At 51.4% G+C, this 20,135-nt stretch overlaps 1 protein-coding gene and 2 non-coding genes across 3 annotated transcripts in view; 2 read left to right on the top strand and 1 right to left on the bottom strand.

Annotated features, from left to right (window-relative positions):
- Positions 1-20,135, bottom strand: part of LOC123042769 (probable metal-nicotianamine transporter YSL3) — a 107,935-nt gene that overhangs the window by 59,609 nt on the left and 28,191 nt on the right. The window contains exon 2 of the mRNA XM_044465159.1: positions 16,120-16,286. Within this exon, the coding sequence (XP_044321094.1) occupies positions 16,120-16,286 (167 nt within the window). The remainder of the gene's footprint in view (positions 1-16,119; positions 16,287-20,135) is intronic.
- TRNAC-GCA (transfer RNA cysteine (anticodon GCA)) lies at positions 1,813-1,883 on the top strand. The gene has a single exon. It is a non-coding gene; the product is annotated as a tRNA-Cys (tRNA).
- On the top strand, positions 9,473-9,543 carry TRNAC-GCA (transfer RNA cysteine (anticodon GCA)). The gene has a single exon. It is a non-coding gene; the product is annotated as a tRNA-Cys (tRNA).

The following is a 20,135-nucleotide window of genomic DNA, read 5'->3' on the forward strand; positions in this document are numbered from 1 at the left end:
GAGAGCAGTTGGTTGGAGAACATGTACGACACCATGGCGGCTCGAAGAGAACGCTGCGAAGTACAAAGTGGAGATTGACAAGCAGGCCAAGGATGAGATCACGCGAAAGGCCAAGGCCCTCGTCGACACCTATTCCAAGAACATGCAGAAGCAGGAGGACCGCCTCACGAAGAGCCATGGGGAGCTCAACACCGAAATTGCAAAGCTCAAGCAAGAGCTCGCGGCATCAGAGACGGAGAGGCGGAGGGTGAGGGGCTCCATGCCACAACCTGCCTCAGGAGTTGAAAGACCTCCAGACTCAAGTGGGTGAGGTTAGTGACGAGGCACAGAGGGTCCGCGACGAGACTACTCGGAGGCGCGGGGAGGAACTCCAAAGCTCCAAGATGTTCCGCGAGCTCAGCGAGCGTGCCTGCAACATCGTGGCCTCTTTTTTGGTTGAGGGGTCGGAGAACCCTTTGGAAACCGATGACGCCAAATACATAGACTTCCTCACAAGGCTAGTGGAGCGGTTGGAGGTGAGCTTCGCCCGGTGGGACGAGATCCGCAACGCTCAGTGCCGCGACTTTCTGTGCCACGCATCGACCCCCATCTTCAGCAATCTGTTGTGCATCGATGGGGACTTGGACTTCGACCAGGTGCTATCTCTCATCCGCGAGGAGCTTCGATTTGAGGCGAGCTCGCAAGGGCATTGGAGGACCATGTGGCAAGTCGGCTGGAGCGGTTCGCACCTATCAGCAAAGGGTCGGGCGAAGACAACAACACCATCGCCGATGACACTGACAGTGGCTCTGCTGCTTGAGCCCCCTTGCTCTCCTTCCTGTAATAGAGTAGATGCGGCCCCATGGGGGCATGAAGGGATTTGCACGACACTTTTGCTCTAAGTAGTCGATGCTTAATGTGTGTTTTAATTTTCCTCCCAAGGCCTTTACCTCCCTTTTTACATCCCTTGTGCCCTATGTCACTAGGACCCAGCCCCTGAGGCGGGCAACAACTATCGCTGGTGTGCCTGCAGCGTGCGCTCAGCAAGGCTAGAGGGTGTAGAGGTCTTACGACTAGTAGGAGTCCCTGAGGCGTGATGCTGAGGGTACACCCTTGATGCGCAGGTGGATCGTGCCAGGGAAGCCGGGATGGCACAAGAGAGAAATGAGCGGGAGAGAACCCGAGGGGTGCTTTAGACTTAGCTCCTTTGAGGCGTGCAGCTTGGAGCGAATCCCTTGCATGGCGCGGCTCATGAGGTGCATCCCCTCGTGAAAGTTTCTTCCCATAGGGTGGCGCCCGCGAGGCCTCCAGAATGGGGCTCCAGAGGCCTTTGATATCTTACACCAGGGGAATTATAAAGTTTTCGCAAGTAGTCCAGCGAGGCACGCTCACGAGGTCGCATGTGGGTGCTACACAAGGAGACAGAAGCACCAACGACTTGCTGAGGTGAATTACACGTGAGCAGGTCCACGAGCCAGAGCTCTGTCGCTTAGATTTTGTAGTGCTACTAGGACTAACCCAAGCACAAACGCCGTCCCCAGCCCCCGCTCGCATGACAGACATGCGGGAGATTACGAGTGCGCTAATACTCCCTAACCCCAGGGGAAGTCGAATCCCCGCTGCCTCCTTGAAAGAGAGATGCCCTGAACTAGTAGACGATAGGGGCATCACTAGACGATAGGGCCATATATAGCCGCTCGTGATTATACTATAATCATAGTATGAGCAGTTTTTTGGAATTGCCAATATACTCGAAAAGTATAAATAGATCCAAAGCAAAGAGTTTTTCCAACTTTTTTGTTTCTGTTTTCTAGATTTTTGATCGGATTTTTCGGCGGCATGGCCAAGTGGTAAGGCACGGGACCGCAAATCCTTTATCCCCAGTTCAAATCTGGGTGCCGCCTAATTAATAAAATACTTAGGTTTTTTATAGTGCAGATCGAATTCGATAAATTTTTACTTCGCATAAGTTCGGGCAAGAGAGTAACTGGGCCTGCCGATACTGGGTTTAGAGAAACCATACCATAGTTCTATCCTACCTAGGCACACTCAGCTGCAAGCACATAGGACTTTGAAGGAAATAGGCTTTACTAATGTAGGAAGGAGGTCATAACATAACAGAAAGATACATGTTGTCGTGTTCGACATGGGTCAGCTTGAGGATCTAATGGATGTGGGGCCCTTGGGTAAGTAGGCCGCCAGCGCTAAGCATGGGGCACCCACCAGCACTGAGCATGGGGCATCCACCAGCATTGAGCATGGGGCATCCACCAGCGCTGAGCATGGGGCATCCACCAGCACTGAGCATGGGGCTTCCACGAGAGTGAGAAGGAGCTCCCGCGTGCCGATGGAAGCACTGGTAGAGTCAGCCCCGAAGCACGTACAACTCCATATCGCTCGTATCTAAGGGGACATGGACAGAACTTACGGTGATGGTGGGTGTTCCATGTGTTATGTACTAGAACACTGTCCTCTATCACAAGTGGGGCCACGGTGGGTCGGGGAGTGGGTGTTAACCACTATGATGCAGGGCTCCAGGCTCATGCGCATCAGCCTTGCGAAGGTCGTTGCGGCACCCTCCAGGCCGGGAGGCATCCGCATGAGTCGGGACGAGCCCGCGATCTGGTTGATCCACGAAGGAGGGAAGGGACTTGCGGGGCGAGCCTGGTTGAGGACGACAAAGTTGATGCACATGCGACCGCTGCTGCGCAGCTTGGTGACAGGGGTGGGGCTGACGATCCACTTAGTGTGCTTTGCTTGTTGACCTCCTGGGTGACGATTTCCTGCTTCTCGGGCACCTGATACCTTTCCTTGTGCTTGACGGGCCATGCGCTTTGGCATACGACTAAGTGGTGCTCGACCACCTCCCTCGGTAGACCAGGCATGCCTGATGTTGTCCAAGCCAACGCATGAGGGCTTGCCCAGAGGAAGGTGACGAGCAAGCCTTTCTATTTGGGGGACGGCCCTCCACGGATGGCGAGGGAGGGGGCTGCTTCGCCTCCATGTAGCGACGCCTTCTCGGACTTGGCCCGCTCTTGACAGAGCAGGGGCTTCTTCTTCGTGGTCGCCTCCTTGGCAGGCCCGGGTACGTCCTCATCGGCTGGGTACATAGTGGAGGCAGCCATGTAGGCATGCTCGAGGGTGTGCATCGCATCCTTCTCGTCGCAGTGGACCGTGAGTGTACCGCTGGAGCTGGGCATCTTGACGAGGCCGTAGGCATGGTGGGTCACGACCATCAATTTCGAGAGCGCCGGGTAGCCAAGATGGAACTCTAGGGCAGGCTGATGTGAGCCACATCGAAGATGATGAACTCCATATAGTAATTCTTGCGGGTGCCGAAGGTGATGCGAAGGCGCACCTGCCCGAGGGGGACAATGGAGTCATCAGGGACACTCGAGAAGGGCCTCGTGCGCAGCAGGCACTCGTAGGGCACTTGTAGCATCTCGGAGGTCTCCACAGAGAGTGCATTGAGTCCTCAACCACCATCAATGAGCATGTTGGTGATGGCCACATTGCTGATGGTAGGCGTACACAATAGGGGAACGGGACCCATGGCCTTCGTGGACATGGGGTGGTTGCTGGCATCAAAATTGATGGGGAACTCACACCATTTGAGGCGGCTAGCGGACTTGAGTGCCGGGAGGGCCGCGTTCACTTCCCTGAGAGAAGTTCTTGAAGTGGCGGTTGGATGGGAGGAGCTGGGGCCCGCCAAGAATGTAGGCGACCTTGCGGGGCTCTTGATAGCCCCCAGCATTCTCAGCGGGAGGGGAGTCATTGGCGCGGGGTGGGGTGGCATTGGCTTGCATGTCAGCTTGCCGCGGCTGGTTCTGCCAGCCCTGGCGGTTGTTGTCGCCGATGCCATTGTTGTTGTCGCCCCAGCGACCACCTCCGTTGTCGCCACCGTGGTCGTTGCCATGCTCCCTGCGGTTGCCGCAGTGCTTGGTGCGGCCCTCGCGAGGTAGCTTGAGCTCGTGGCAGTCTTTAGTGCTATGGGAGTTCATGTTGTGGTAGGTGTAGAAAGGACGGTCGTCCTTCTTGGTCTCGCCGCGGATGAAGCTGTGCTTGTATTCTGGCTCTGCCGTGAGGACGGTGGGGCCCTTGCACATGGCATCCTTGCCCTTGCCCTTCGTCACGCCAGGCTTAGCGCCAGGGTCACCGTAGAGGAAAAGGCGTTCTTTTTTGGTCTTTGCGCAACGATCAAAAAGGACGAACAGCTCTGCTGCGGAGTCGAGCTTGTCCCAGACGGAGAGCTTCTCGCATACCTTCACAGCCGTGAAGCCATTGGTGAAGGCTAAGACTATCACGGCATCGGTAGCCTTCGGGAACCTATTGCACACCTGATTGAAGTGCTGGACGAACTTGCGCAGGGGTTCACCAGGGCGCTGGCGCACGGCCCGCATGACGTTGTTGGCTACGAACTACTTGCACAAGTCCTCCCACGAAGAGATGGATGCCTCGGGGAGGTTCATGATCCACGTGCGTGCGACATCCTTGAGGGCCATGGGAAACCAATTCCCCATAACCCGGTCGTCCCACTTCGCGGCCTAGGCGCTAATGTTGTAAAGCAGGAGGAACTCTGTGGGTTGGTGCTGCTATCGTAGCGATCAGGGAGCTCCGGCTTGAACTTGTCAGGCCACACCAAACAGTGCAACCCGAGGGCGAGGGTCAGGTATCCCCCCGGGGGTGACGACGCCTCCGTCAAGGGCCGCGCGGTTCTAGCGCCCAGCCATGGCAACTTCATGGAGGATGTGGTCCTGACGGTTGAGCGCCTTCTCAAGGATCACATGCGTGTGCGGGGGCGTGTGGCGAATGATCTAGCAGCTATCACCATCGCCGGCCGACGCAGACGACCCGTGAGAGAGCTCCGGAGGGCGCGCCGCAAGACGCTTCTCGGACACGTTGCAGGGCAGGGAAGGAGGAGGAGGAACGTCTTGCCCAGCCCAGTCGTTGTAGGTTTGGCAGAGCAGGCAGGGAGCGGGAGGGCGCCTGGCCATCATGCACGGCGTCGACGAGCTCGGTGAGGTCCCCGAGCCAGGCCTCGTAGTTGTCCTCGGTGGGGCGATAGCGCAGCAGCTCCTATGTCATGAGCAGCGCGGCCTGCGGAGCGAGAGGGTTGCGACGCGCGAGCAAGGAGGCGGTGGAGGAGCGGCCACGCGCCTGCTCATTCGCCGACGAGTGGACGGTGAAGGCAACTCGCTCCTCAATGGGCCCAGTGGCGGTGCGAGGGCGCCTCCCAGGGGCACCTCGGGCAACTGGCGGCGCATGGACCCAACCTTGTTTCTCTCGTACTTGCTGTTTTTAGTTCGACTGAAAAAACTGCAAAAGAAACGGCACCATGGATGGCGCGTGATTATAGGAAGCGCCCGGTATAAAATCTAGCTCCTTCCAAGAAAGCACTTGCCTCATTGTTGGACGAGAAAATTACGAAGGAGCATTCCTCTGCATGCGTGCTGTGCTGAAACGGCTCCCAGTGATCCGGAAATCATGGCCGGGCATTTATCCCACAATCCAAAAAATAGTATTTGCCGTGCCATGGTACTGAATTCCGCATTCATGGCATGAATTGGTCTGACGGTTGGGGTCGACGGCATGGTCTAGAACTCGCGAACTGCGGCAGTGCACGCAGGGCAGCGACGGCGAGCGACGGCAAGAGGCCACAGGGCATGGGGAGGAGAAGAAGGAAGGTGTGGGCAACCTTAGGGACACGGTGGTTCAGCCCAGTTCTGCCGGTGGCCGCGACGACGAGGAAGGGCAACAACGATGGCTATGTTTTCTCGGTCCGCTCGGTTGGACCTGTTAAAGACCGGACCAGACCGATAATTTTTCCGGCCTGAGGTGGTAGACCGGACCGGCCATTTTATGTAGCGAGCTAGGACCGAGCGGGCCAAGACCGAATGGGTCACGAGCAGGCCGAAAAGCCCGCTCGGTATGTCCAGCCTGAGCCACAGCCGACGCCCAGAGCGAGGTGACAAAACCCTTGCCGATGGCAAGGGCCTACAACGGCGGTGGTAGTTATGCTGGGGGGTTCCATGTCGAGCCCCTGCGGCCCGCGCCTCCAGTGGAAGAGGAGGTGCTTGGCGTGGGAAGCCCCCCGCCTAGCAGGGTGATCCCGCCTGCTAAAGCCTCGGGAGGGTGCCTAGGCAGGCCTCCTGGAGGGGACTCAGAGGAGGCCCCAGCGAGCCATGAGGAAGTAGCAGCAGCCGTCTCGAAGGAAAGCTAAGGAAGAGGCGGTGGGTCCCTAGAGACGAGTAAGGCTCCTTGCCCTGCATGCTCTTTGTGTCCACAACTTCGTCTTGCTTGGCTTGGCCTGACCCCTAGTTATGTAGGAGGGGCTCTGCACCGAAGAAGAAGGAGGGAACCTGGGACAAGGATGCCGCAGGGCCGACCGGGGACTAATAGGCGCCGGGGGCGGTGGATACACCAACGCCCCCGCCGAGCCCCGTGGAGCGTGGTAGAGTCACCGAGGAGGAACCTGTTGAATTCTCCTAGCCGCCCGAGGAACTCCTTCCTCCTGCTGGAGGAGGGGTACCTTTGAAAGGGGTCTGCACAGAGGGTAGGTAGGCACTAGTGCGGCAGCCACCATAGGCTCTGAATGATCACCAGAGCGCCATGAGCTGGAGGCGGCCGCGCCCAGCCCTCCCCTCTTGGCCGAACCATTGGCAGGTGCAGAAGTTGAGGCGGAGCTCGAGGTGGATCCTGGCCTCCCATAGGGGAACGAGCCCCCCTCGGGTGGAGACCTGGACAGGTCTAATGATGTTGCAGCCCCCGGGTCCTCGTAGCCAACGAGCGAAAATATATAATAGAACACCTGCACCCAGGCCTTTCCTATCTAGCCATCCATTCTGCGCTTCGCGATTCGTGCAAACACATTTCTCTTTTTAGTTTCTGTCGCATAAAACATGTTTTGAAGTTCAAACCTTTGCAGCGTGGCAAAGCATTCTATCTAGAATCTAGGATAAATCTTTCAGATTTTTTGGTCAAAAATAAAATCTGAAAGATTTATCCTAGATTCTAGATAGAAAGCTTTGCCACGCTGCAAAGGTTTGAACTTCAAAACATGTTTTATGCGAGAGAAATAAAAAAGAGAAAATTTCAGATAAAAAGTTAGTTGTGTTGCACAGATCTTAAAGCAATATTGGACAGCTAGGATACCAAGGCCCGGGTGCAGATGTTCTAAAAATCCATGTCCAGCCAACAAGGGCGGAGGTGGAAGGACCGGACGTGCCCTGGGCCTTGTTCCTGGTGAGCTACAGGTCCTACTGTGAAGCGGGACTCTGCGCCATGCCCAGTCAGCCTCCGCTTCCTAGAGGCCGACCTCAAGGCCGAGGAAGAGAGCCTCCGCCTGGAGCGGGAGCGCCTCGCAGAAGGCTGGCGGCAACTAGACGTGGCCGTCAAACTGAGCCGCCGCCAAGCCGATGCAGCAAGGAGGGAAAGTGAGGAGGTCGCTGGTAAGACCCGAGAGCTTCTTGGCAGGGCGATCCGTGATGCGGAAGAGGCTGCCTGATGCCTGGAGGAGGTGTCAGCGGAGGAGGACTTCACAGAACGCGCTGTGGCTCGGAGGCTCGACCCTCTTCCCACAAGGGGCGGTCGCCTGATGCGGGAGCAAGGCGGCGGTCCTCGAGTTCGACATGGAGGTCCGGGAGCATGAACTTCTGCGGACAACCATCGAGCAGGAGAGGGAGTGAGAGCAGTTGGTTGGAGAACATGTACGACACCATGGCGGCTCGAAGAGAACGCTGCGAAGTACAAAGTGGAGATCGACAAGCAGGCCAAGGATGAGATCACGCGAAAGGCCAAGGCCCTCGTCGACACCTATTCCAAGAACATGCAGAAGCAGGAGGACCGCTTCACGAAGAGCCATGGGGAGCTCAACACCGAAATTGCAAAGCTCAAGCAAGAGCTCGCGGCATCGGAGACCGAGAGGCGGAGGGTGAGGGGCTCCATGCCACAACCCGCCAGGAGTTGAAAGACCTCCAGACTCAAGTGGGTGAGGTTAGTGACGAGGCACAGAGGGTCCGTGACGAGACTACTCGGAGGCGCGGGGAGGAACTCCAATGCTCCAAGATGTTCCACGAGCTCAGCGAGCGCGCCTGCAACATCGTGGCCTCTTTTTCGGTTGAGGGGGCGGAGAACCCTTTGGAAACCGATGACGCCAACTACATAGACTTCCTCACAAGGCTAGTGGAGCGGTTGGAGGCGAGCTTCGCCCGGTGGGACGAGATCCGCAACGCTCAGTGCCGCGACTTTCCGCGCCACGCGTCGACCCCCATCTTCAGCAATCTGTTGTGCATCGATGGGGACTTGGACTTCAACCGGGTGCTATCTCTCATCCACGAGGAGCTTTGATTCGAGGCGAGCTCGCAAGGGCATTGGAGGACCATGTGGCAAGTCGGCTGGAGCGGTTCGCACCTATCAGCGAAGGGTCGGGCGAAGACGATAACACCGTCGCCCATGACGCTGACAGTGGCTCTGCTGCTTGAGCCCCCTTGCTCTCCTTCCTGTAATAGAGTAGATGCGGCCCCATGGGGGCATGAAGGGATTTGCACGACACTTTTGCTCTAAGTAGTCGATGCTTAATGTGTGTTTTAATTTTCCTCCCAAGGCCTTTACCTCCCTTTTTACATCCCTTGTGCCCTATGTCACTAGGACCCAGCCCCTGAGGCGGGCAACAACTATCGCTGATGTGCCTGGAGCGTGTGCTCAGCAAGGCTAGAGGGTGTAGGGGTCTTACGACTAGTAGGAGTCCCTGAGGCGTGATGCTGAGGGTACACCCTTGACGCGCAGGTGGCTCGTGCCAGGGAAGTCGGGATGGCACAAGAGAGAAATGAGCGGGAGAGAACCCGAGGGGTGCTTTAGACTTAGCTCCTTTGAGGCGTGCAGCTTGGAGCGAATCCCTTGCATGGCGCGGCTCATGAGGTGCATCCCCTCGTGAAACTGTCTTCCCATAGGGTGCCGCTCGCGAGGCCTCCAGAATGGGGCTCCAGAGGCCTTTGATATCTTGCACCAGGGGAATTGCAAAGTGTTCGCAAGTAGTGCAGCGGGGCACGCTCGTGAGGTCGTATGTGGGTGTTACGCGAGGAGACAGAAGCACCAACGACTTGCTGAGGTGAATTATACGTGAGCAGGTCCACGAGCCAGAGCTCTGTCGCTTAGATTTTGTAGTGCTACTAGGACTAACCCAAGCACAAACACCGTCCCCAGCCTCCGCTCGCATGACAGACATGCGGGAGATTACGAGTGCCCTAATACTCCCTAACCCCAGGGGAAGTCAAATCCCCGCTGCCTCCTTGAAAGAGAGATGCCCTGAACCAGTAGACGATAGGGGCATCACTAGACGATAGGGCCATATATAGCCGCTCGTGATTATACTATAATCATAGTATGAGCAGTTTTTTGGAATTGTCAATATACTCGAAAAGTATAAATAGATCCAAAGCAAAGAGTTTTTCCAACTTTTTTGTTTCTGTTTTCTAGATTTTTGATCGGATTTTTTGGTGGCATGGCCAAGCGGTAAGGCAGGGGACTGCAAATCCTTTATTCCCAGTTCAAATCTGGGTGCCGCCTAATTAATAAAATACTTAGGTTTTTTTATAGTGTTGATCGAATTCGATAAATTTTTACTTCGCATAAGTTCGAGCAAGAGAGTAACTGGGCCTGCCGATACTGGGTTTAGAGAAACCATACCATAGTTCTATCCTACCTAGGCACACTCAGCTGCAAGCACATAGGACTTTGAAGGAAATAGGCTTTACTAATGCAGGAAGGAGGTCATAACATAACAGAAAGATACATGTTGTCGTGTTCGACATGGGTCAGCTTGAGGATCTATCGAATGTGGGGCCCTCGAGTAAGTAGGCCGCCAGTGCTGAGCATGGGGCACCCGCCAGCACTGAGCATGGGGCATCCACCAGCGTTGAGCATGGGGCATCCACCAGCGCTGAGCATGGGGCTTCCACGAGAGTGAGAAGGAGCTCCCGCTTGCCGATGGAAGCACTAGTAGAGTGAGCCCCGAAGTGCGTACAACTCCATATCGCACGTATCTAAGGGGACATGGACAAAACTTACGGTGATGGTGGGTGTTCCATGTGTTATGTACTAGAACACTGTCCTCTATCACAAGTGGGGCCACGGTGGGTCGGGGAGTGGGTGTTAACCACTATGATGCAGGGCTCCAGGCTCATGCGGATCAGCCTTGCGAAGGTGGTTGCGGCACCCTCCGGGCCGGGAGGCATCCGCATGAGTCGGGACGAGCCCACGATCTGGTTGATCCACGGAGGAGGGAAGGGACTCGCGGGGCGAGCCTGGTTGAGGACGACAAAGTTGACGCACATGCGCCCGCTGCTGCGCGGCTTGGTGACGGGGGTGGGGCTGACGATCCACTTAGTGTGCTTTGCTTGTTGACCTCCTGGGTGACGATTTCCTGCTTCTCGGGCACCTGATACCTTTCCTTGTGCTTGACGAGCCATGCGCTTTGGCATACGACTAAGTGGTGCTCGACCACCTCCCTCGGTAGACCAGGCATGCCTGATGTTGTCCAAGCCAACGCATGAGGGCTTGCCCGGAGGAAGGTGATGAGCAAGCCTTTCTATTTGGGAGAAGGCCCTCCACGGATGGCGAGGGAGGGGGCTGCTTCGCCTCCATGTAGCGACGCCTTCTCGGACTTGGCCCGCTCTTGACAGAGCAGGGGCTTCTTCTTCGTGGTCGCCTCCTTGGCAGGCCCGGGTACGTCCTCATCGGCTGGGTACATAGTGGAGGCAGCCATGTAGGCATGCTCGAGGGTGTGCATCGCATCCTTCTCGTCGCAGTGGACCATGAGTGTACCGCTGGAGTTGGGCATCTTGACGAGGCCGTAGGCATGGTGGGTCACGACCATCAATTTCGAGAGTGCCAAGTAGCCTAGATGGAAATCTAGGGCAGGCTGATGTGAGCCACATCGAAGATGATGAACTCCATACACTAATTCTTGCGGGTGCCGAAGGTGATGGGAAGGCGCACCTGCCCGAGGGGGACAATGGAGTCATCGGGGACACTCGAGGAGGGCCTCGTGCGCAGCAGGCACTCGTAGGGCACTTGTAGCGTCTCAGAGGTCTCCACAGAGAGTGCATTGAGTCCTCAACCACCATCAATGAGCATGTTGGTGACGGCCACATTGCTGATGGTAGGCGTACACAACAGGGGATCGGGACCCATGGCCTTCGTGGACATGGGGTGGTTGCTGGCGTCAAAGGTGATGGGGAACTCACACCATTTGAGGCGGCTAGCGGACTTGAGTGCCGGGAGGGCTGCGTTCACTTCCCGAGAGAAGTTCTTGAAGTGGCGGTTGGATGGGAGGGGCTGGGCCCCGCCGAGAATGCAGGCGACCTTGCGGGGCTCTTGGTAGCCCCCAGCATTCTCAGCGGGAGGGGAGTCATTGGCGAGGGGTGGGGTGGCATTGTCTTGCATGTCAGCTTGCCGCGGCTAGTTCTGCCAGCCCTAGTGGTTGTTGTCGCCGGTGCCATTGTTGTTGTCGCCCCAGCGACCACCTCCGTTGTCGCCACCGTGGTCGTTGCCATGCTCCATGCGGTTGCCGCAGTGCTTGGTGCGGCCCTCGTGAGGCAGCTTGAGCTCGTGGCAGTCTTTAGTGCTATGGGAGTTCATGTTGTGGTAGGTGTAGAAAGGACGGTCGTCCTTCTTGGTCTCGCCGCGGATGAAGCCGTGCTTGTATTCTGGCTCTACCGTGAGGACGGCGGGGCCCTTGCACATGGCATCCTTGCCCTTGGCCTTCGTCACGCCAGGCTTGGCGCCAGGGTCACCGTAGAGGAAAAGGCGTCCTTTTTGGCCTTTGCCCAATGATCGACGAGGACGAACAGCTCTGCTACGGAGTCGAGCTTGTCCCAGACGGAGAGCTTCTCGCATACCTTCACAACCGTGAAGCCATTGGTGAAAGCTAAGACTATCACGGCATCGGAAGACTTCGGGAACCTGTTGCACACCTGATTGAAGTGCTGGACGAACTTGCGGAGGGGTTCACCAGGGCGCTGGCGCACGGCCCGCATGACGTTGTTGGCTACGAACTACTTGCACAAGTCCTCCCACGAAGAGATGGATGCCTCGGGGAGGTTCATGATCCACGTGCGTGCGACATCCTTGAGGGCCATGCAAAACCAATTCCCCATAACCCGGTCGTCCCACTTCACGGCCTAGACGCTAATGTTGTAAAGCAGGAGGAACTCCGTGGGTTGGTGCTGCCGTCGTAGCGATCAGGGAGCTCCGGCCTGAACTTGTCAGGCCACACCAAATATTGCAACCCGAGGGCGAGGGTCAGGTATCCCCCCTGGGGTGATGACGCCTCCGTCAAGGGTCGTGCGGTTCTACCGCCCAGCCATGGCAACTTCATGGAGGATGTGGTCCTGACAATTGCACGCCTTCTCAAGGATCACATGCGTGTGCGGGGGCGTGTGGCGAATGATCTGGCAGCTATCACCATCGCCGGCCAACGCAGACGACCCGTGAGACAACTCCGGAGGGCGCGCCGCAAGACGCTTCTCGGACACGTTGCAGGGCAGGGAAGGAGGAGGAGGAATGTCTTGCCCAGCCCAATCGTTGCAGGTTTGGCGGAGCAGGCAGGGAGCGGGAGGGCGCCTGGGCATCATGCACGGTGTCGACGAGCTCGGTGAGGTCCCCGAGCCAGGCCTCGTAGTTGTCCTCGATGGGGCGATAGCGCAGCAGCTCCTATGCCATGAGCAGCGCGGCCTACAGAGCGAGAGGGTTGCGACGCTCGAGCGAGGAGGCGGTGGAGGAGCGGCCACGCGCCTGCTCATTCGCCGACGAGTGGACGGTGGAGGCAACTCGCTCCTCAACGGGCCTAGTGGTGGTGCGAGGGCGCCTCCCAGGGGCACCTCGGGCAGGTGGCGGCGCATGGACCCTGGTGGCAGCTCGGTGCGTGACGCGCTCCCGGCGAGCGGCTACTTCGTCCATGTGGGCGTTGACATCGAGGTCGAAGGCTCGAAGACGACAACGTCCCCTACCTGGCGCGCCAAATATCGGAGTCATAGTGCTAGCGTAATACCCTACTCCTACATATGTTGAATTTCTCTGTAATGGAGAGCTTGTGCCTCGAGGTACATGAGAGGTGGGGAGAATGGCTCGATCCCTTAACATGGGGGCGGCCCTACCCCCTTTGTAGTGCCTTGATCCTCTTCCCAAAAATATGAGTGGGAAATGGTAGCCATAGGGCGGAAATACAAAGGTGGATAGGAGCCCAGTCTTATCCTGACTAAAGGTGGTTTCTGCCTGATAAAGTAGTCTTCATGACACGCTGGTGGGCTCGGCAATGACCTCTGCCCTAGCATGCCGATCTGCCCTGATCTTCTTTCACCAAAGACGAAATGCTTTGGGACTCTTTTGGGCGAGACACGCGCTGCTGCTCCCTTATCACCAGAATAGAAATTGGGCTTGGTCATGCAACGTCGTCCTTGTCCTGATAGCGGGACGTCATCCACGGGACGGGCGTGGAGCCCCGCGGCTGGCATCATACGACTTGCCTCGTGAGGCAGCCGAGTGCTTCGTGGCCTCTACAGAGCTCTGCCTGTCGGCAAGGGTGCCTCGCGAGGTTGGTCCGTACGGAGAAGTGAAAGCAGGGCCACCTGTCATGGGCCTGCCCAAGTGTCATCCGTTGGGCTAGAGGCAGACGGGTCATGGTACCCTGGTTTCCACTAGGCCGACAACGCCTATTGGTGCCTCATCTCTATTTGCACGAATTTCTCGACCTAGCTAGATGATGGATGATGAGGATTCGATCATGCATATGGTTCACGATTACAACGGCTATGAAAATGACAAGTGGATGATTTCCAACCAGAGGTGGACACCCAGTTGATGCACGCTCGGATGTCGAACGACCAACAATCATAGGTCCAACCATCACAGACCTAGCCAACATAGACCAAACATCACAGGAGAGACCACCTGGAAGGTGATCTTGATGACATGTGGGTAGTGGGTGCAGATCCAAAGAAGAAGAAAAGGAAAAAAATAAAAATGAATGAGGATTAATGTTTGGTTGATGCATGGTTGCCCACAAGAAATGATCTAATCATGGCACAGAGCAAAGGGAACTACCATTCAGAAAATAGTGCATGATTCATTCGATGATCACAAGCACTTTGATCTGTATCAACGATGATGTTCCGTGAGTGTAAGTCAAACTCACCACTAATCAATGGTACACCATTCAAGAGGCCACATGCAACTATTGTGGCTATTACGAATAGTTGCAAGTCCGATGGCTAAGTGGTGCGACATTCCAATAGAACATAAGTTTTTTTGCTCTCTGTGTTAGGTATTTGGTCTGATATGCTCTATGTTTAGTTATTTGGCCAAATATGTAAGTAGTTCATCATGCATTTTCTTTGTATCCTGGTTGTGCACTCACATTGTTCTTAAATGCAGAGAGAAGCACTTCATATTCATGCATTGTTGGATTAAGTTGAATGTGCACCACAAGTGGCTCAATGTCATGGACAAATCCATTAAGACCGCTCCCATGTCCAGTGTAGGTGAGGATAGTGAACCAACAAATGGCCTTTGCTCCAGCCAAAATGATGGCTAGGAACCGAGGGAGAAATTCAGAGTTGTAGAAGGACAAGTGCGATGGTGCAACCGCCAATGTGATATAGAGCTTTGAGGAAATCCTAGCAAAAAATAGGAGTACGTCAAGTGCAATGACATGAAGGGGATAAAGAATGCCGAGAGTGTTTACAAGTTCATAGTGGTGCAACAGAAATTGATCAAGCTCAAAGAAAAAAGGTTGAGCTCCCGAATGATTTGGAGGACACCAAGGTGTTGACTATGAGATATTTGACTTGGATCTCGATGTAGTGAAGATCGTGTGAGCCTACCATGCTAGGATGTTGAAGTGCTTGATGGCCGATTTGGAGGAGTCGGATGGCGAGGAGGAGGCGGGCACACAGTGAAGAATTTGGCACAATAACTAGTTTGGGAGGCAAAATGATTGTGTTTTTTTGCACGGACAGCCGGACTGGCAATTTTTCTGCTCGGCTACATGTACAAAACTTTATGAAATCCAGAATTCAATGTGTTTTAGATGTGATTGCATATCTTTGCACTTCATATAAATTGCTACTAATGTACGTATGCAGGACAAATGGAGGATGCTGGATCGGAGTGGACATTTGAAGTATAGTGTTGGATGACCAGCTTCGCAAGTGCTGAAACTGTCCATACAAGTTTAAGGTGTGTGTTTTGATGTGCGGTGTTGGAGATGCCCTTGGAGTTCTTGTGTGACCCTAACTCATCCTAATATTGGCCAACTATGTAAGGAAACTTGATAGTAGTGGTCGACCTACATGTCGTATTCTGGACGGGCCAGCTAAAGGAATTTACACAAAATATTATTTCTAAGGCCCAATTTTATCCGTACCTACGATTATTTGCAGTTTGTCCATGACTCATTTTTTCTCCTAGTAGGCTCTTCCACTGCTTGACATCATATAAAAAGGACCAAAATTCATGTTCACGAGGACTTAAACTCAGATTTAATGATGAGACAACACATCCAGTCCTATCAAGTGATCAACATAAACAAGAATCTGTTTCATGTTAACTAATACTTGAACTAGAGTTGTTCTTTAAACTACTCTTAATATGACTAGTTTAACGTGCAGACATAGACAATTTTTTGGGAAAGAGTTTTTTTTGAAAACTAACGATCTATGATGGGAAACAACAACAACATACAATACGACAACATGAGTGTAAATATGGTACTCCACATATTTGGTCTATGTAGGGATAAGCTTTTGCAACAATTACACTATTAATATGTAAGGCTTTGTGATACAAAATCACAATAATAAATAAGTACTTTGGAATTATAATTTAATGGCATCCATTATGTGCTGCATAACATACATATTAATAGAGCAGTTGGTGGCCAATAATTTTTCATCAGGGGACCAAATATGTAGAGCAAAATAACAGAGTGGGTACTTAAATTTATTTTTTCATACAAAAAGGCCATATTCTAGACGCAACCATGCGCACATGATGACCATTGGATAGTGTGAATATTGCACACAAAATGCACAATTAATGATTGAGAATAATCATTTAACATGCGTAATATGAAAGAAGCATTACCTGGTTAAAGGGGACACTAATGAAGATAGACATTAGACCAATCAAGAGTAGGAATAACATCCATCGCCCTGTTGGAAAGTTATCAACAATGTCTCTCGGATCTGACTCTTCACCAAGTGACTTTGCCACAACAGAGGTCATTGATACGATGTACAAGGCACATCCACCTAGAAGAGGGAAAATAAAAATGCAAATCGTCACTACAAACCAGAACAAAACATGATTTGTTTCGGGAGTCTTTGAGTGGTTTAGAAGTACTATACATGCTCGAAAATTAATACTCATGTAAACATACAATAGAAAAGCTTAGTTTGGTTACCAAATTTGCAATCCTACCTTGTTATATATCCAAAAAATGCAACCAATGTTTGTCTTGGATATTACATGGGTGTATGAGTTCGGATGACTAGAGTTAGAATACAAGTATGTGCAGATAAATTTACAAATGAAATAAAATAAAATAAAATCTAGTTTGACCCATGTACCAATATTGTAGCATGGCGAGGTTCCGGTAGCCCCCCATGACCCACCCACCAATGTTACCTATTTTGTGCCCCCTTCTAAAACCTATGCCTCCATGTAGTTAGTTAGTGCTTTAGCTACCAAATTAGCAAAGCTTAGCTATAATCCTCTAGCTTCTATGCACTACCTCCAACCTCGTAGCACATACAGTAATATTACCATTAGCTTAGAAATGATTCGTCAAATGAAAGATAGGGTAATGCCCTCCACTAAAGGAGCTGCCATATATTCATAGGCCTTAACTTAATTAAGGTTTTAATCATCATGTACTTTTGCATGCATGAAAACATTCTACAAAATGGCAATATACTTATGGTCAACCAAACGACTACACACAAAGGCATAGTACCTGTTAGTGGTCATAAATAAACCAGTAGCGAGTACCTAACCCCTGAATGGACATACACCCCAGAATCAACCACCTTACACTACTACCTACTTGCAACGATACCCACTAGGGGTCCTTGTCAGCACAAGATCATGAATAGAGGATGTGCATGTACACATTGATGCCATAACATTTGTAAACCTGAGAGAGATGTTGACCTTAAAAAAGTAGCATATGACACAATGGCCATCCTAGACGCGATGAATAAGCACAAACTCAACCTCATCATATGGCCTAGGAGGTTTCCATGGTGTGTCATGCTCCCCTAGCTTTTCCAGGCGGCGATGTGGTGGAGGAGAGTCGGAACTAGGCAAAATTGGGGATTTGGTACGGTTGGAGTGCCTCGATAAGAGGAGTTAGAAGTGGTGGAGAGCTTGGGTTAAAGACACCGAATTTAGTGCTCAATGAGCATGAGGATGTCGGATAATGTTTTAGTTGAATACTTCCATATAGCCCCTCAATAGCACTCTCCTCCATGTAACACTTGTCAATGCATAGTATCGCCGATGATGGTGCTTGCGAAGATTAGATGGAGAAGGGAGGCTTGGTAAAGAGAATAAGTTGCATCGACCATTGGTTAGGAGAAAATGAATGAGGGAAGGGGGCAATGAGTGGAATTATTTCTCAGAGGGCTTTTTATATGGGAGATAGTCTAAGTCTAGTGGGCTTTTCTCTAGTGGGCTAGCTTATTGCCGCTCACATACCAAATTCGCCCTTCACTAGTGTGCATCACCCTAGTAATGAGTAAAATTGGGCCTACCAGTACCAACAAGATGTTAGAGTTTGATATATCACCAGTCACAGACAAGAAATTAGGTCCATTAGTTGTAAGTTTTTGGTGAAAACTCAGTGATGTGTAGAAGTCACCACCGGGGATAGAATTTTCTGCATGTTATGGTTGTTGGTACCATTGATAGGTCATATATTCCAATAACTAAATTAGGGAAGAGTGTTTTTGCTGATGCTGGTGTATTACTTGTAGGAGATGAAAGTAAGAGATAATCTATTCTATAAAAGAATTTCTCTTCTCTATATGAAATAGATTTCATAGGTAAGACCATCTTGTCAACTATCATACAATCACGTATATTAAACTCCATAGTCACCCCAATCATATCATGTACAACGCTACACTAGCAAGGACTACAAAGTCTACACATTCGTCTCCTCTTAATTTGTTCACTTCTAGGCGTATTTTAGGTATAACCTCTTGCCAATGATGTGGTATCCTCCACCAGGCAAACCTCATACCAAAATCTCACAGAAACAACCATTGTTGATCGTCTCATGTCTCCCTTCCTAACACACATATATGTGTCATTTTTATTCGTTGCGTTACACTAGCAACTAGCTCCAACCTATGAATCGATACATATACAAGAGTAGCAAATTATATTTTCCCAAACCTTGATCTAGTTTTTAACTCTAGTAGCCATGATCCTACGACAATACAATTTTCATATATTTGAAAAAAAAATTCTAAGAATGTTAGAAGTGAAAAAGAATTAAGTTGTTTTCAATACCCAACTGCCTACGTGGTTGTGTTAGTCCAGTTTTTTCCACTTCATCCAAAATCATGCTCAATGGACTCTAAATCTAGACATTCTAGTTTGGAAAATATATATTCTTCATGGAGACCATCTCTCCCTGCCACCCTCACTCATATCATTTAATTCTCTACATCGTATTTATAAGCTCACAACTAACATCTTCCCATAGCTCTATGCTAGATTTAGATTCTAGACTATGCTAATAATGCCACAATCATCTCTATGATATTTGGTGGTACTGCTACAACCTTAAGCAAATCCTGGATAACTTTGCCCTTGTGTCTGGACTCATGAAAAAGAATCCAAAGATCCCCCATTTCTTTGGTCGGATGCGAATATGTCTACTTCCACTGTGTCATGGTATAACTTCAACCATAAGGTGTTGATTTCCAAATAAGGTACATTGGCCTATATCTCTTCCTACAAAGGTTGCAAATAATTTTTGTGGAAACAAATTCTACCTGACCATGCATTTTTTCCCACCATAGTTTGAAAGATAAGTCTCGTCATGTCAGTTTTAAGTTCGTACACATTCTATTTCTGTATAACGCTCGAGGTGAATACATAACCTTTTTAATGATTATAATAAAAGAAGTAGATGCTTAATTTGTCATGGTGTCACAACATCTGTAGTGATGAATGCAAGGTCAGTAGGGCCAAAAACCTTGGTGGTATTTTAATCCTCTACCACTCGGAAAAAAATCCTCTACCTTGGGAACTTTTTCCCATCTGATGGTTTGATATGAATGGTCCTTGTCGCGCAAGCCCTGGCTAAGTTTGGAAAATTGTATTGATGAGTCAAATTCTTAGCTCTTCTCGACTTGAGTGCTCATGACTATTTGCGATGGATCAAATCCATTTTTTTCATTCCTCTGATCTAGAAATTTCGAAACATAAAGGCTTTATCCCCTCCCATAGTTTCTACTTTTAAAATTCAAGTTGCAAAAGAAAACAACTAAGGTTGCAAAATAGATCTTGGATGCAACACTTCAAGCCCCGACTCTTTTGGCTGAGCACATTTTGCAACTTGATTCAGCAAAATTAGGATGACACCATTCATATTCTATCAACCCAATGGGTTCATTCTATAGGATCGACCAGCGAGGCATGGTTTTTTCTGCAGCTCTACCATTTGCAAATTCTTTGCTTGCTAGGACCCTCAAAACATCCTTTGTATGGGTAATAAGATAACAATCAGTTGATTGCCCTGCAAACCTTTATGCATATCGAAGATGACTACCAATATAGCTAGCTAAGCTTCTCTTGTCCAAGTGCAAATACCTGAAGCACATCTTAATGGCCATAGTCTTACTGAACAAGAATGGTGACCTCTCTTTTGCCCCTAGCTATGTCTACTCATCGTCACTGAATTAAGAAGCAACTTCACAAGCAACCCTGTAATTTGCTGTGAAGGCCTTCTATCCCTTATGGTTCTCTTCTACTTCAAATTTAGTTTGTTCATTGCATTCTTGCTCATGTCAAATATTAAGGAAGAAGGAAAGGAATGACTCATCAGGGGGCAAAGCAAGTTGCACAAAAAGTTCGCATAGACTATC

The sequence above is a fragment of the Triticum aestivum genome, chromosome 1A (genome assembly GCF_018294505.1).
Source record: "Triticum aestivum cultivar Chinese Spring chromosome 1A, IWGSC CS RefSeq v2.1, whole genome shotgun sequence".
Lineage (NCBI taxonomy): Eukaryota > Viridiplantae > Streptophyta > Magnoliopsida > Poales > Poaceae > Triticum > Triticum aestivum.